Raw genomic sequence first — 16,121 nt, forward strand, 5'->3', positions numbered from 1 at the left:
AGCCTAACAGACAATGACCTATCAAGAACATTTCAGTTTCAAGTATTTGTACACCTTAAATAGTTCTCTACCAAATTATCAATCATCAGATGACTTATGTAAGAAACTTAATTCAACAAACTAGTTTGAAAGATAAATACAGATATTAACAATGCAAACCACATCATATTTTCAATACAAACCCATCACTCTCATTTATACACACACAAGGGTATGTAGAAGTACTTTCAGTCTTGCTTTAAAACAAGTTTGGGATTATAAACCAAAGGGAGAATACAGATGGAGCAACTGAAGGATTTCAACTTGGTTCTAGTTAGTGTTTGGGACTGCAAAGTTAGACCTAATTTTTTATAGAGATTATATGAAATCATATCCTATACAGGTTGTTATTGAATTTTCATTGATGCACATATATGCATGTATATGTAAATACACATACATGGATATAATTGGGCACCAGACAGCCTGCTAGCCAGCCAAAAGGTTATTGGTTCATATCCTGCACCTGTGGCCAGCTCTCTAGATAGCCCAGATTAGATAGCTGAAAGTATGGCTCATAGAGCAAGATCAATTCCTTGTTGTAGGCAGGAGCAATACACTGAGAAACTGTTTGTGAGTTTCTGTAGTGCTTTCTTTAACTCCACATGAGGTTGTGACCAGCAGAGAAGTTAAACCTCGCAGGTCCTATCTGAGGGCCACCCACTAATGGTATCTCTGATCATGAAATCTCAAGTAACATGATAATCTTACAACAGATTAATCAACTGAAGAAAGAATGTAAAAGAGATGACTATCATACATTTATACAAATGCTCAAATACAAATCTTTACACACACAAACAGGCACACATTTCAACATTTATGCACATACAAATATCTATATACATATATTTAGGCAAACTTCACTATATTACTGTTTTTTTTATTTTAAATGCTAAATAAATTGCTTTTCCTTTGACTAACTGCGTCAAAACAAAAAACCACTTCATTAAAAGCTACATTTCATATATGGCGCTACTGTCTGTAAAAGAAAGTTCTTTTATTTCCCTTTACAGTTCTCCGCTATATAAATTTGACTTTCATAAATTAATTATATTTGAACAAGCTGTTTGCTTTTATTATTTTTTTTATTTATTATTTTTATTTATTTTCTCTTTGGCTTGATTAAAGATTCTTACTAACAAGCAGAAAGTATAGTATTAAATATAAATACTGAATTATTTTTCCTACAGTCATAATAAATATTAAGAAAAATGAAAGATAAAAATAAAACACATTAATTTAATTGCATTTCTGACAATCAAAAAACAAAAAACAAAAAAACAAAAACAAAAACAAAACAAATGTAATTCACGTAACCAACCAGGTCAAGTCATTAAAGAGTCTGGTAACTGAGTATTCTATAAGATTTACTAATATTCATTTGCAAACAACAGAGGAAAGATTTTGGTACTGCTGAAAAGTGGTACACAATACATGTGCAACTAAGTAATGCAAATGCAATGCATATTTTCAACATTAAATTATGCAGCATATGAGAAAAATATATAAAACAAAGAAAAAAAAAAATGCCTAGAATATAGAAATGAAACCTTGCTCCCCACAACAGAGTTACTTGTGTGAATACACTCAATCATAAACTCAATATTTATTTACTGTGAAAAGAGCACAAATAAAGCTTACCAGTTCCATCCTCATCAAAACAAGCAAATGCATTCTTTATCACATCCTCGGGATCTGTTCCATTTAATTTATCTCCAAACATGGTAAGAAACAGAGTGAAATTGATGGGGCCCGTAGCATCATTTACCATATCATTCAGATAATTATCATCAGGGTCTTTGCCTGTAAGAAGGAAAAAGAAAAAAAAAATTACTATAATACAAGAGGGAATGTTTACAGAGTGAGAGTTCACCCAATACACTCTTTAAAGTGGTTGGATTTAGGAAGGGCGTCCAGCCATAGAAACAGGGCCAAAACAGACAATAACACTTGATACAGTCCTTTTGCTCACCAACTCCTGTCAAACTGTTCAACCCATGCTAGCATGGAAAATGGATATGAAATGATGATGATGAAGAATTTATTTCAGATTTTCACGAAAAGGTTTTTAAGGAGAACAAGATGGGTGCTAAAGGCAAAAAATTTATTGAATCAATCAGTACATAATTTGGTACCTATCTTACTGATCTTGGCAGTATGCTAAAGACATTACAAGAATATTAGCATTTTTCAGTACACTATAATACATCAGAAGATTGATGACTGAAGCATTACCAGACTACTATACCTAATTCAATACATCATTGTTCTTAGTTCAAATCTAGCCAGATACCCTCTACCTTATGTTGCAATACAATTGACAAATACTAGTAATAACCTAATGTGAAATAATTTATTTGCAAAAGTCCCTTATAAAACAGTACAACTACTTTCACAGAAACCATATTTCTCTTTGAAAGGGAAAATAAGATATTTATCATCAGAAACATTTTGAAAAGTTCTTTGAATGTGACTTCAAAAGCAAAAACATATTGTCAAAAAAGACACTTCTTGACTGATGTGAGTAACAATTTTGGTTGACTGGAATTCTCAAGATCACTATAAAAAATATTTCCAGCTATTGACTGTTACAAATGACTAACTTATTAGACAGCAGATCTAAAGGCCAAAATATTTTATATGAACCCTGGCACTGTACTATGTTCTGTTACAAAGACATTTATTCATCTTGCTTCACATCCAAAACTAAAGTACCAAGTCAGAGGTAATTAGGCTAAATACCACATATTATAATGGTCATGTCAGCTAAAACAACTATAATGTGAAACTGATGTGTTTCAAACTAAGTGACGTATCTGTTACATTATCTACAAGAAAGAGCAACCAAATTTCTCTCAAATTACATGCTACAGCCTTAAAAAAGAAGTAAACAGCAGATAATGTAGTCCTAAGTAAACAATGTTGGACAGACATAGTGAGACCCCGCATAATGAGGATGTTGGTCTGTTCAATCAAGACATTCCTGGGCATCAGTAACAACTTAGATCTTTCATAATAATCATGAAAAGTTTCAATCTATAGGTACTTCTTTCATTGATGGATAGAGGAAATATATAGAAGCTTTGTTAATGTGAGAAAGTTGGCAGCTTATTCAATAAGTTGGTTAACCATAAAGTCCTTAAAGCATTCTTCAAACAGGATAATGTGGTTGACCATGATACTTAAAAATTGAACTAGCTATCAAGAGCAATGACCTAGTTACTCAGAGCAAGGAATATTTTGTAAGTAAGTTCACTAATGTAAATATGCCTTGATCTAAAGATAAAATTTGAAACCATGCAATCAATCATAACATTGCAATTATGTCAACTATTTCCAATGGAATGTCTACTTTGTGCCATCAACAAATGTTGGTATTCCAACAACAAAAACTATTGACATTCAGCTCTAATAAATGGGTCATAAGACAACAACTGCATGTTTGAAGCGGCTATGGGTTTATCTCCCTGCATCAGTTCTTAGCTGCAAAGAAGGTACTGTATTTTTACTTTCAAAACAACATGGACCACAAGAAAGGCTTAGTTTGCTTTGTCTTTCAGAACATTTCAACAGAATTACAAAATAGCATAAAGTGTTAAATCAATAGTGCCACAGAATAAATAAAGAAGACTGCTATCAAATAACACTGTTTTCATGGCTGAAGACATCAATAGTTACAAGACAGCATTATCACGTGGACAAAGAAAGAAAAAAGGCTGCAGATGGGCAGAATCATTTGAGCATCAAACACAAAGCAGTGTAGAAGTTTTTTGGTTTTCTTCACTCTGAGCTCAAATCCCAATAAAGTCAACTTTACTTCTCATTTCTCAGGTGCTGAGAAAATATAGCACTTGCTAAATACTGGGATTGATGTAATCAATTAATCACTTCCCTTGACAACTACTGGGCCCATGCCAAAATTAGAAAATTATTATGTTGGGCAATATCTTTTGTAGCCACCAGGGTCCCAAAGAGAGTGATGTATGTGTGTATATGTAGAGGGAGAAAGATATACACACATGCATTATATAAAAAAAGAGAAGGAAAGGCAAAACTAACTTCAGTGTGAGCAATGAAGCATGAAACTAACTCTCAACCAGAAGATATATTCTCTTGGGTTAATCAATAACAATAACTTCTCACTGAAAACACTACTTGAGATTGAACATCTAGGGCACGCTTCTACGATTTGAGGAGGATTGCTGGGAAACCATTAGGACCAGCAGTTGAGATTGCATCCACCTCATTTATGGCTAGTAGTATATCTTCTTCGCTAATGTTGATGTAATCCATTGTAACTACCTCGCTGGTTATGGATGAGGCAGCAAAGATTTATATATATATATACATGTATATATATACATGTATATATATATATATATATATATAGCAGGCCTGCCAGACTGGCGCCTGTGCCGGTGGCATGCAAAAAGCACCCACTACACTCTCGGAGTGGTTGGCGTAAGGAAGGCCATTCATCTGTAGAAACATTGCCAGATCAGACTGGAGCCTGGTGCAGCTGCTGGTTCTCCAGACCTCAGTCAAACCATCCAACCCATGCCAGCATGGAAAACAGATGTTAAACGATGATGATGATAATCACCTGCAAAATTTTCAGATTCTGATATAAAACATGATTGCACCAAGATTTAATATAATTTTATTATGCAAGTCCTTGCCTTTTTGTAGTTATTACTTGCAAAATATCTGGAAAATGCAAATGCTGAATGGGATAACCTAAGAAAATAAATACCACTGCACAAAACTAGCATCTGTTTCAGTGAAAAATATTCTTTTTTGTTTTGGCAAAACAGAGGAAGGGTTGGGGGCAGCCATTTGTAAAATGCTCTTCTGTAAAAGGGGGTACTGAGCTACCAAAAGGTTGAGGACTAGTGCTCTATACCAACACATCCTCTACACCACAACTCACATTTTAAACAACTACCATGCAATAATGTAACAGAACTCATACTGTAAATACTCTGCATAGTCATGACCTGACATTATAATCTGGCTCATAATACATACTCTACACAATTACCGCCTGAACACTAAAGGACATAACACAACACACATGAAACACAAGCATCACCCAACAAAACAATAAGGTACTGTAATAACACCAGAAATACTACACGGAGTTCTGAGTTCAAATTCCGCCGAGGTTGACTTTGCCTTTCATCCTTTCGGGGTTGATAAATTAAGTACCAGTTATGCACTGGGGATCGATGTAATCGACTTAATCCCTTTGTCTGTCCTTGTTTGTCCCCTCTATGTTTAGCCCCTTGTGAGCAATAAAGAAATAAGAAATACTCCATGTGCCACATGCCACACACACATACACTCACAGAGCAAAGCAAAACTGATATAGAATACAAAATACACTTCTACAGTCCCAAAAGACAATGCTGCAAGTACATGAAAAATACAGAGGTGCATGAGATAGTGAAATAAAGCCTCACATGAAACCATTGAAAACAGGATGATGATACTATTATTTTCTAACACATGCACAAGATCACAGGTTTTGGTTGAGGAGAATAGTCAAGTACATCAACTCCAGAACATATTTTGTCACTCCTGGAAGAGAGCATGAAAGGCAAAGTAGACCTTAGTGAAATTAAATTCAGAACTAAATAAAGTAAAACATTTTTCCCTTGGTTCCCCTGAGACTGTTAGTCAATTGTCATAATTTCTAAACACTGGTACACCAAACAAGTTTGAAGAAGGAAGAGTGTAGTTAATTAAATTGACTTTATTTATCAAAAATATGAAGAAGGAAGAAAAGGAAAGGTAACTCCTATTGGTAGTTATTTTAAATTTTAACAATTCCCAAAAGATGAGCAAGACAGTGAATCTTTGTGGTGATCAAATGCAAGAACTGGGACATAAAGATGATTTTGTATGCAATTTCTCAGTCATAAATTATTCCAGACAAGATAACTTAGCTACTGCAACAATGAACAAGTTTGAAATGTAACTTTTAAACTCTTTTTGCATGATTATTTTTAGTCTGTTGTAGTGAAATCAGGCTAAAAGAACCAACAAAAACAAACTACTACATTGTGGAGCAACAACAATAAATAAACAGCAGCTAATCTAATTTCAAGTAGAATAGATATAAATTACCAGAATAACAGTAGATAATTATTTTTTCAGTTTATTCTGGCCTACTAAAAAATGACTGGCCATAGTATTGGACAAATGCCTTGCAGTTTTTGTTCTGACTTTTTACAGTTTTAATTAAAATCCAGGCAAGGTCACCATTGCCTTTCATCTCACTGCAGTCAATAAAAGAGAGCATCAGCCAAGCTCTGGAGTTAGTGTAACCTTACGTCCTTCCATGAAGTTTCAAATCTTGTGGCTATGTTGAAGAGGGATTTGAATTCAGAAGGTAAAAGACCCAAAAGAAATACCACAAGGCATTTTGTTTGACACTCTAAAAATACTGCCAAGGCTAGAAATTTGTGAAAGAAAGGTTAGACAAGTTAAATTGATTCCATTACTTGAATTGTACTTAATTTTACTAATAGTGAAAGGAGGAAAGGCAAATATAATAATAATCCTTTCTACTATATATTACACAAGGCTAGCAATTTTGCGGGAAGAGATGAGCCAATTACATTGACCCCAGTTCTCAACTGGTACTTATTTTATCGACCCCGAAAGAGATGAAAGACAAAGTCAACCATGGCAGAAATTGAACTCAGACTGTAAAGATGGACAAGATGCTGCTAATCCTTTTGCTCGGTGTGCTAAAGATTCTGCAGCTCACAGCTTGGTTTCTGATTCAGGTACATGGTCAGTAATTTTTTAGGGAAGTGGGTGAGTAGATACCTGACTTTATTTTATTATCCTCAAAAGGATGAAAGGTAAAGCTGATTTAAGTGGGGTTTGAATTCAGAGTGTAAAGAGTTGGGAAAAATGTGGCAAAGTTTTTTTTTCTGAAACTCAGCCAAAAACCATGCAATGTTTCAATGGGCATTGTGAAATATCCTGCCTATACATAATTTGAATTTCTTTCAATGTAATAGGCTTCATGGAATTTGGTTCGTGATTGCAGATGTTACAAAAGCTGGACATTTATAGGAATCTGCCTGTGTTCGTATTTCAGAGTTATCTACTGCCAAATCTATTCTTTCTGAATTAAGAAGCAATGAATCACTTCTAGTTAAATCTACCCAATATGATACATCTGCTTCTTCATCTCTCATCATCACTATTGTCATATTGTACATCAGATCCATGGTAAGTAGCTTGCTTACCAACCACATGGTTCGGGTTCATTCCCACTGCATGGCACCTTGGGCAAATATCTTCTACTATAGCCTCGGGCCGACCAAAGCCTTGTGAGTGGATTTGGTAGATGGAAACTGAAAGAAGACTGTCGTATATATGTATGTGTGTCTGTGTTTGTTCCCCCAACAACGCTTGACAACCGATGGTATTGTGTTTACGTCCCTGTAACATAGCGGTTCGGCAACATGGACCGATAGAATAAGTACTAGGCTTACAAAGAATAAGTCCTGGGGTCGATTTGCTCGACTAAAGGCGGTGCTCCAGCATGGTCGCAGTCAAATGACTGAAACAAGTAAAAGAGTAATCTTCCAGCCTTACAAATTTCTTCACAAACTCATTTTAACCACAAGGCATTGATTTTCAGATATTCAGTCTGAGTATCAAAGCTACTGGAGTTTACATGCTAGAGAGGGTTTTGTCAAATTAAAATAATCTAAAAAAAAGTGTAGGTTTTCATACATATATGCATAGAACACAATACCTTGCCATTTAAACAACCAAACAGTAAAGTACCACCACAACCACCTGCTTTACTTTCCTCTTATGATCCACATCATTACTTTAAAACCCCACTCTACTAACTAGTTCTTCAACACACCAGCCAATGTGACAGTCCTCCTCCTCTCTCTACCTTCCACTCTACGAGCTAAATACTACCTTCTATATAACTCTGTGCCCCAGTTTACTCTTCTACTCTTCCAACACACAAGCAGTCACAATTGTTGCATAAAAAAACTGTCCAAATAAAAACTAATTTTGCAATGTTAACCAGTTGTTTACTCTCCCCCGAATCTATTCACTCACTGGTTCTCTTCTTTTCTTCCCTGTCCTTAAATATTTCAGAAGGGAAAGAGGGGAGATTAGGCGAGAACATGTTCTAGGACAGTTACATACCCTTTACAGGCCATCTTTTTTTTATTGTTTAATTTAGGTGGAAGTGAGGAAGCAGAATGAAAAGGGGATTCAAAGAGAAACTTAGGATCATGAATGATGGTGGGAAAGTGGAGTGAGGTGGCTAATTCAAAGTGAGAATGTAAGAAGAGGTAAGTGAGAGTGAGGGAAGAAGGTTAAAAAAAGGAGCAAAGAGAACCACAATAGACAAATAATAAGAGGCACTTAACACAAAACCAGAAACATGACAATAAACACAATATTAGAGACACAACAACATTACAGACTGAGCACAACACTAAAGAGAACACTATATATAGATACAACACAACACTTAAGACATAACATTGTAGACACAACATAATTCTAGTTAAGACATTACTCAACTATGAACATAGCATAACAACAGAAATAGAACTCTGTAGCAGGACACTAGCCGTATAATACTAATTAACATCAATTTCAATGTGAGAAGTGATGAGATAAGAATGGAGTATTTGTGGCTTACAAACTGGTTGTTAATGTATCAGTTACATGAGTAAGTTACCTAGAGTGAAGCCAAAGAGATCGACATACAAACACACATACAGATGAACAGAATGAAACAAATATTGATAGTCACACACACAATCATACTAATAATAATAATCATTGGTTGCTTGGTAATGCAACATTATATAGATATACTCTCCCTCCTTCTTCCACTATCTACTATTATTACAAGACACCTCATTTCCTCTACTACTATTACTAAACCTCTCAGAATACAATTACAACTAATAATTTATCACCTCTACCTTCATCTCCTACTATTACAACTTCTCTAACCTTTCCTCCTCAATTTCCTTCTCATTCTACAACTTTCCTCCTATCCCAACAATCTCCAAAATTTACTTTTTCATTGCTAGTGTGTAAAAGCCTTTATTTTCACAATAGAGTGTTACCTATCATATGACAAGTAATGTTGGGAATATACATTGTTCCAGGGTAGATAATATCAGGTAATTTTACATAGGTACACTAATTGATTTTTCTGTCTGTTAGTTACATGAAATTGATCATTTTGTAAACAAAGTAATATACTGTCCTTGAGAATAATAGAATCAGAACATTATAGTATTATTGTAATTGATAAATTAAACAGTATTATCACTATTGATAAGATATATTTATTGCAAATATAGAAATGAGAAATTTGTCTTGTTTAATTTATTTTAGTTCAATAAATATTGTTCAATTATTTTGTGGAAGAACCTTGAAATTTGAAGAAGAATATTGAAATTTGGTGTTTATACATGAATAATCATTTTTTTTTCATTTTCATTTTATCTAGTTTCAGCTCGTGAGCTGTGGCCATGCTGGGGCACTGCCATTGTTCATGTAAAACAACAAAATACCTGATGCAAGGAGCTTGCTAATAGAGGGGCCATGAAATACAAAACAATGGTTATCTCAACAAAGCTGGTGGTTGGTACAACTGAAGCATGCTACATTGGTATGATAGAAGGGAAATTCAAAATAAGATTTTACAATTATCTTTCAGAAACCTGGATAAATGGAATGCAACAAAACTCTCAAGTTATATCTAGTCTTTAAAATAAAATGCTTTAAATTATATCATCTGGAAGATTGTTGAAAGTTCAAGATCAAGGACTTATAAAAATAGTAGCAACATATGTGACCTATGCACTAAAAGAAAAGGATGATCTTAATTCAATGAAATCAGAGATTTACTTAAAAGCTAAGTTGGAAGCATTTAGAAAATGTAATCACACAGATAAATTAATCTCATGTATCTGAATGTAGCCACCTTGATTTAGATATTGTGTTTATGAGCCTGCAAAGAGGTAAATGCATGTATGCATAGTTTTTGGAAATGAACACAACCCCTGATACTACATCTGTCTGTCCAAGCCAGACGATAAACACATATTGCTGCTATTATGTTAAGCTGTTGTATGTTCAACTTTGGCCAAATGTGTTTTTTCAGTATCTAATTTTGCTTGCAATAGCTGGATCTTTTGATCAAACTATCATATCTCCAGCTGCTAAGATATGAAAATTGTCAAAGTGTAGTACAATGGTTTAGCATTTTCCAAAAGTGTAGTAAGTCCCACATATGACAGGTTTGAAAAAATATTTCTGACTGAAATTATCATACATGTATGGTGTTATGATTTTATGCACCCAACAAAATATTATTGTTAATCTGAATCCATTGCTAATGTAAAAAGAAATGGAATGGTGAAACTACTTTTACGTTTTCTGAAAAAGCAATGTTTTGGACTTACGACACTTTTGCATAATAGCAACAATATTCTTTCTTTTCCTTTTTACTTCTTCATCTTATCATTGCACTGGAATTATATTTTAATCCTCATCTTATTTTCTTATTCAATCTTTCTTAATTGCTACCGTTGGAACTTAACAACTCCACATCATAAAGGACACAATACTTTTACTTAATTCATCACTTACTTCCCTATAATCAGAAATTGTAAACGATCTTAATTTTTCCCAGGATGTATTGAATGCTCTAAATGGAAGTAGATAGGAACTCCTCTTAATTCTCAATGACATATTACTTGGTTGATGTTGTCCGGATATCCACAAATTATCTAGATGTCTGAAGACATCTGTTTTAATATTTTAAGATGGAACTTGTCAAAACCAAATAGATGCCAATATATAATTTAATTCATGCATCAATTATATTATGTACTCTTCACTCTTTGACATAAAAACAGCCAAACATAAATTGAAGGATCAGACAGACAGATTGATGAAGGCTGCTAAGCTGAAACATTCAAGTTGCTATCAACCTTTTCCTTGTAAAAATAACACACAGATACACATGCACTCTCTTTTCTAAAATTTTCATTGATCTCTGAGGCAGATGTGTTTTAAATTAAAAAAAGCATAAAAAAAACAAAAGAGCTTACAATAACATAACACAGTCTAACACTACAAAATATAATACCAGTTCTTGTGGAAACAAAAACACAAAATAGTTCTATTTCCATTCAAATTACAAAATGTTGATATGTTTAGAAATGTTAAAGGGTAGAAAATGCGATAGAACAAACATTTTAATGACAGAAAAAAAAAAAAAAAAATTAACTGTGGTACAAAACACTTTCCTACACAAACATCTGTGCTCTACATTCCAATGTAGAAGCCTGGGACTAGGTGACCATCCCCTACAAGTGTACTTCAGATTCCTACTCAGACTTTTCACCCTCCATCATCTATAACTCATTTCTGCTCTTCAGGGTAACTACAGCTTTTATTGGAAAGGCTATTTCTACTGCCCTATCTCTTCTCAATCAAAACTGAAGAGTTTGTGTAAGGAGAAAGGGCAGATGCTATTATATGGTGCACTATTTTGGACAATACTTGATAATGATTAATTTTGATTTATAGGTTAATATCATAAACTCTGCCATTAAAAAAAAAGATATAAAAAATATGAATAAAAAATTCCAAAACAAAGGCATCTTCTTTCCTTCAAAATAAAAGCATTAAATTTGCTGGACCAAATTGCATGTATAACATGTAATATGAATTCAAATAATTTTTTAACTTAAAAAAAAAAAAGATTGTTTGGCTTTTCCTGAACCATTTCATAACTATTTAGCCATTTTTTAAAACCAGGTTTATAACCAAAATACACCAGGTTTCGATTATTTTCCAAAATATTCATGATTTTCAATAGAGTAACTGTATTGTGTTTTTCATTTAGTATATATTAAATTATTGTATGAAATATAACTTCACAGAATGTTCTTACATAGAACTAATTTGGACCATTTCCCTACTGAAATCTCATTATCTGATTTTTAATTTGAATATGCACATTTGAATTGAGACAGTTTCAAGTGGGTTACTAATATGGAAGGGATCAGAGGTGTGTTGGGCAGGTTTACTATCAACATGATTAATGGGATAGAAGAAAACAAATCAGATAATGTCAGATTCATTCATGCCTCTCTCAAGGACATTACTAATTTGAATGAAGTGAAATGTCTCTAAGACAGACACTCTAAACTGTGTCACAGACATGGCTTGTCAAGAGTACTTGCAAGAGCAGTGTAGTATTTGCTATTTCACCCTGTTATGACCATGTTTCTAATGAGTTTCCATGTGTTTGAATTCATTTTGAAAATAATAAAAAAATCTGAAGGATCTTTCATTATTAAACTGGTGTTCTAAACACAACTTGACAAAAATGACTTGGATAAAATTATCATAGAACATTTAAATTTAAATGAGAACACTTTGAAGCATGCAAATTTCTATCAAAGAATCAGAGACAGTCTCAGATGAGTTGGTATCATAATGGCTAAAAGCTGACAATTTGTTTTAAACAGTCACCGCCAAAAACATTTAAAGGAGATAAAATGAATGAAGACAAATTGAAGAACATTTGAACTTAGAAACAAGTTACTGGTATTAGTAACAGTAAAACATCATCAAATTTGGCGTACTTGGTTGTCCATAGAACCATTTTTGAAAACATATTAAGATTAATAAAGTATATTAAAAAATGTAAGTAAAGAAAATTAAAGGTACCTATTTTTATCACATCTATTTAGGAAGTAGGAAGTTCTGTAGGCGTGGCTGCTTATTTTACTTCACTTAGTCTCATTCCAATCTGACAGTTCAGTTTTCAGCAAAACCTGCCCCCTCCACCAGACTTTTCTTTTTTTGTGATAAACATCAGAATCATACAATTGTAGGACATGAAGCCTAACAGAGTGAAACAAAATTTACACAATCTAAGACACTTGTGACTCTGTTATGGCTAGGTTCGGGTTGTTCAGTGGTTGGGGAGACTTTCTCACCCGCTACTAAAACATTTCACATTAATACCACTGTGATGTTGAACATGACATATGTATAAAGAAACAAGTAATACTCTTACCACACCACATAGCCTTTCTCTTCCTGCCCCACTTTTTTTAAAAACCATTTCACATGATTGTATGAAAGTCACAGCTTGTGAGAAAGGGTTAAGAGTTCAATATCAATTATAGTCCTAACTACTGATAGTCTACATCACCTAGCAGAAAATAAGAACTATAAGGAGGCATATTTCACTACTATATTATAGCTATGCCACTAACTTACCAGAGACAAAGCCAGCAATGCACTATGTCACTCTTCTAGTTAGTTGCTTGACTAGATCAATGTCATTGTCATCATTTAACATCTGGAAAGCAGATGTTAAATGATGACATAGGTTAGATGGCTTGATTGGAACTGGTAAGCTGCACCAGGTTCCAGTCTGATTTGGCATGGTTTCTACAGTTGGATATCCTTCCTAACGCCAACCAATCCAAGAGTGTAATGGGTGCATTTTACAGGCCACTGGCATCAGTGCCAGTCACATGATACCGGCATTGGCCATGACTATGATTTCACTTGGCTTGATGAGTCTTCTCAAGGAATGTAGAGAACAAATTTCTTTTAGCAAACTTCCATAAGTGTTTTGCCCAGAAACTCAATGAAATGCCAGCAATAAGTTTGAACTCACAACTTGTGAACAGACAATCTATACACCCTATCCACCTAAGCCAACTCACCTCACAACACAACTGTATTAAATGTAATACTAAAAGAAACTTTGTTTATTTGATTAATAGTTATCTAGGAAAGTTGCATAATTATGTTAATAAGAAACAATAGCACTTCAGCTGACCTGAGATCCACAGAGTGCATATGTGGCCAGGGAACCATCTGAATTTTATAAACTTGGCATTATAAAGTTTTTGAGTCACTGACAGCTTGTCCTTTGTAGTCACAACATATTCTTTTATTCTTTCATTTGTTTCAGTCATTTGACTGTGGCCATGCTAGAGCACTGCCTTTTAGTCAAACAAATCAACCACAGGACTTATTTTTTGTAAGCCTAGTACATATTTTATCAGTCGCTTTTACAGGGATGTAAACATACCAACATCGGTTATCAAGCAATGATGGGGGGAACAAACACAGACACACAAACATATAGATATATATATATACACGACAGGCTTTTTTCAGTTTCCGTCTACCAAATCTACTCACAAGGCTTTGGTCAGCCCGAGGCTATAGCAGCAGACACTTGCCCAAGGTGCCAAGCAGCGGGACTGAATCTGGAACCATGTGGTTGGTAAGCAAGCCATTTACCACAGAGCCATATATGTTTGAAGTTAGTGTTTGTTTTTAAAAATTAATTTCAAAGCTACAAGTCATATTCACTGTAAAAATGACTTGATATAGGAGCAGAGTCTAAATATTTTATTAGACGGAAATACAATGTGACTGTGACATCGAAGTTTTGCCGGAAACAGCTCTGTTTACCAAGCCATTGCCAGTGAAATCTGAGTCACACTTATCCCTCTATTTCTCTCTAATGAAATACATGTGTATGTTTGTCTATATCTATCTACACACACACACACACACACACACACACACAAATATTTTCTTAAATGTCAGTTGGCATTTCCCCTTTAAATCTTAATATAAAGAGGACATTAGTTATAGGATGATATAATACATTAGCAATAAGACCCACCGTGACTGCAGACTCAGTGTCTTGTTACTATATCCTACTATGCAGACAGATACAGACCTAAAATGAACCAATACGGGAGCCTCTATTCTACCTTGTAACCTGCTAGAAAAAGTAGCTACATCTCTCTGAAACTTTGTCCTGACATTTAAATATGTGGAAGGCACATAGGATAAAATAGTCTTTGGTACCCTCTATCAGAAGAAAACAGCATAGGATAGGATAAGTCATAGCTAGATTGCCTTTATTCAAATTTATTTGCCATCAGACCTAAACAACAGTTATATAATTTATCTAGTCATACAGTAATGACAGCGATTAATTTTTCTTTATACTATGCACACAGTAACTTATGATAACTATTCTAACACAGTTTAAATGTTTTGTCCCATTATACAACAGCAAAATTGTTTTTCCCCACTTCCCCAACGCCATCTCATATTTAAAAAAAACAAACTGAAAATTAAGCAACAATAACCTTGAAAAAGAATGATTCACACAAAAGAGAGATAATGGGAGCCTACACTTAAAATAGTTAAATGTAACACACATTGCTATGAGTGTCACAGAACTAGTTTTATAACTTGTTTGGACAAATTATAATTCATTAGTTTAGTTTAAAATTTTATGTGCTACTTCAATAACACTTGTTTGTATAAATTTTTTTTTTTTTTTAAAAAGGAACCGGTATTTTACAATACTTCTATTTCATCACTGTCTGTCTTCTAGTGTTTCTTTTTCTTTTTGTATATTTTGCTCTATTCTACATAAACTCACTGAAGATATTTCATTGAAAGAGAAGATAACAAAAAAATATATAAAAATGAGCAGCAAAATTAACCTCATATCTGAGACAACCACATCATCATTAACTTTCTCACCTTGCAGTACTTGTGTGCCAACAAAGAAACTTTTACATGTCTCTTCAACCTGCTACTTATAACAGTTATATTTCCTTAAAACAGTTCATTTTCACATACTTGGGTACAATACAATCTGTCTCCATTTTCCTTCATGTTAATGTTTTAATGAAATATGGCGTAGAGCAATTTTTAACTTATCCTGTTCCATCAAGTAAACTAGATTAGAGTTATGTATCTTGATCAGGGGCATAAAGCAATGACAACTGTAAGATCTGAATTTAGCATGTTGCCAAGTGCCCAGCACCTTAACTGTCACCACTCAGTAGTCTAGTAATATATATCTTCGGTATATTTAATAGCATAAAGGATTCCACAATTATGCTTGTATAGAAAATGTTGAGGTATTATCTATTTTTATAGCTAGATCCAGCTACCTCACTTTAATTATACCCCAGCAAAGTGAAGAT

General features: G+C 33.9%; 1 protein-coding gene across 2 annotated transcripts in view; it reads right to left on the reverse strand.

The window, feature by feature from the left end:
• LOC106880565 (myosin regulatory light polypeptide 9) overlaps window positions 1–16,121 on the reverse strand; it is an 81,069-nt gene that overhangs the window by 28,501 nt on the left and 36,447 nt on the right. For both annotated transcript variants that reach the window (XM_014930560.3, XM_089356454.1), the window contains exon 3: window positions 1,684–1,845. In XM_014930560.3, the coding sequence (XP_014786046.1) occupies window positions 1,684–1,845 (162 nt within the window). The remainder of the gene's footprint in view (window positions 1–1,683; window positions 1,846–16,121) is intronic.

Source organism: Octopus bimaculoides, chromosome 8, assembly GCF_046866305.1.
Source record: "Octopus bimaculoides isolate indiv1 chromosome 8, ASM4686630v1, whole genome shotgun sequence".
In the NCBI taxonomy this organism is placed as follows: domain Eukaryota; kingdom Metazoa; phylum Mollusca; class Cephalopoda; order Octopoda; family Octopodidae; genus Octopus; species Octopus bimaculoides.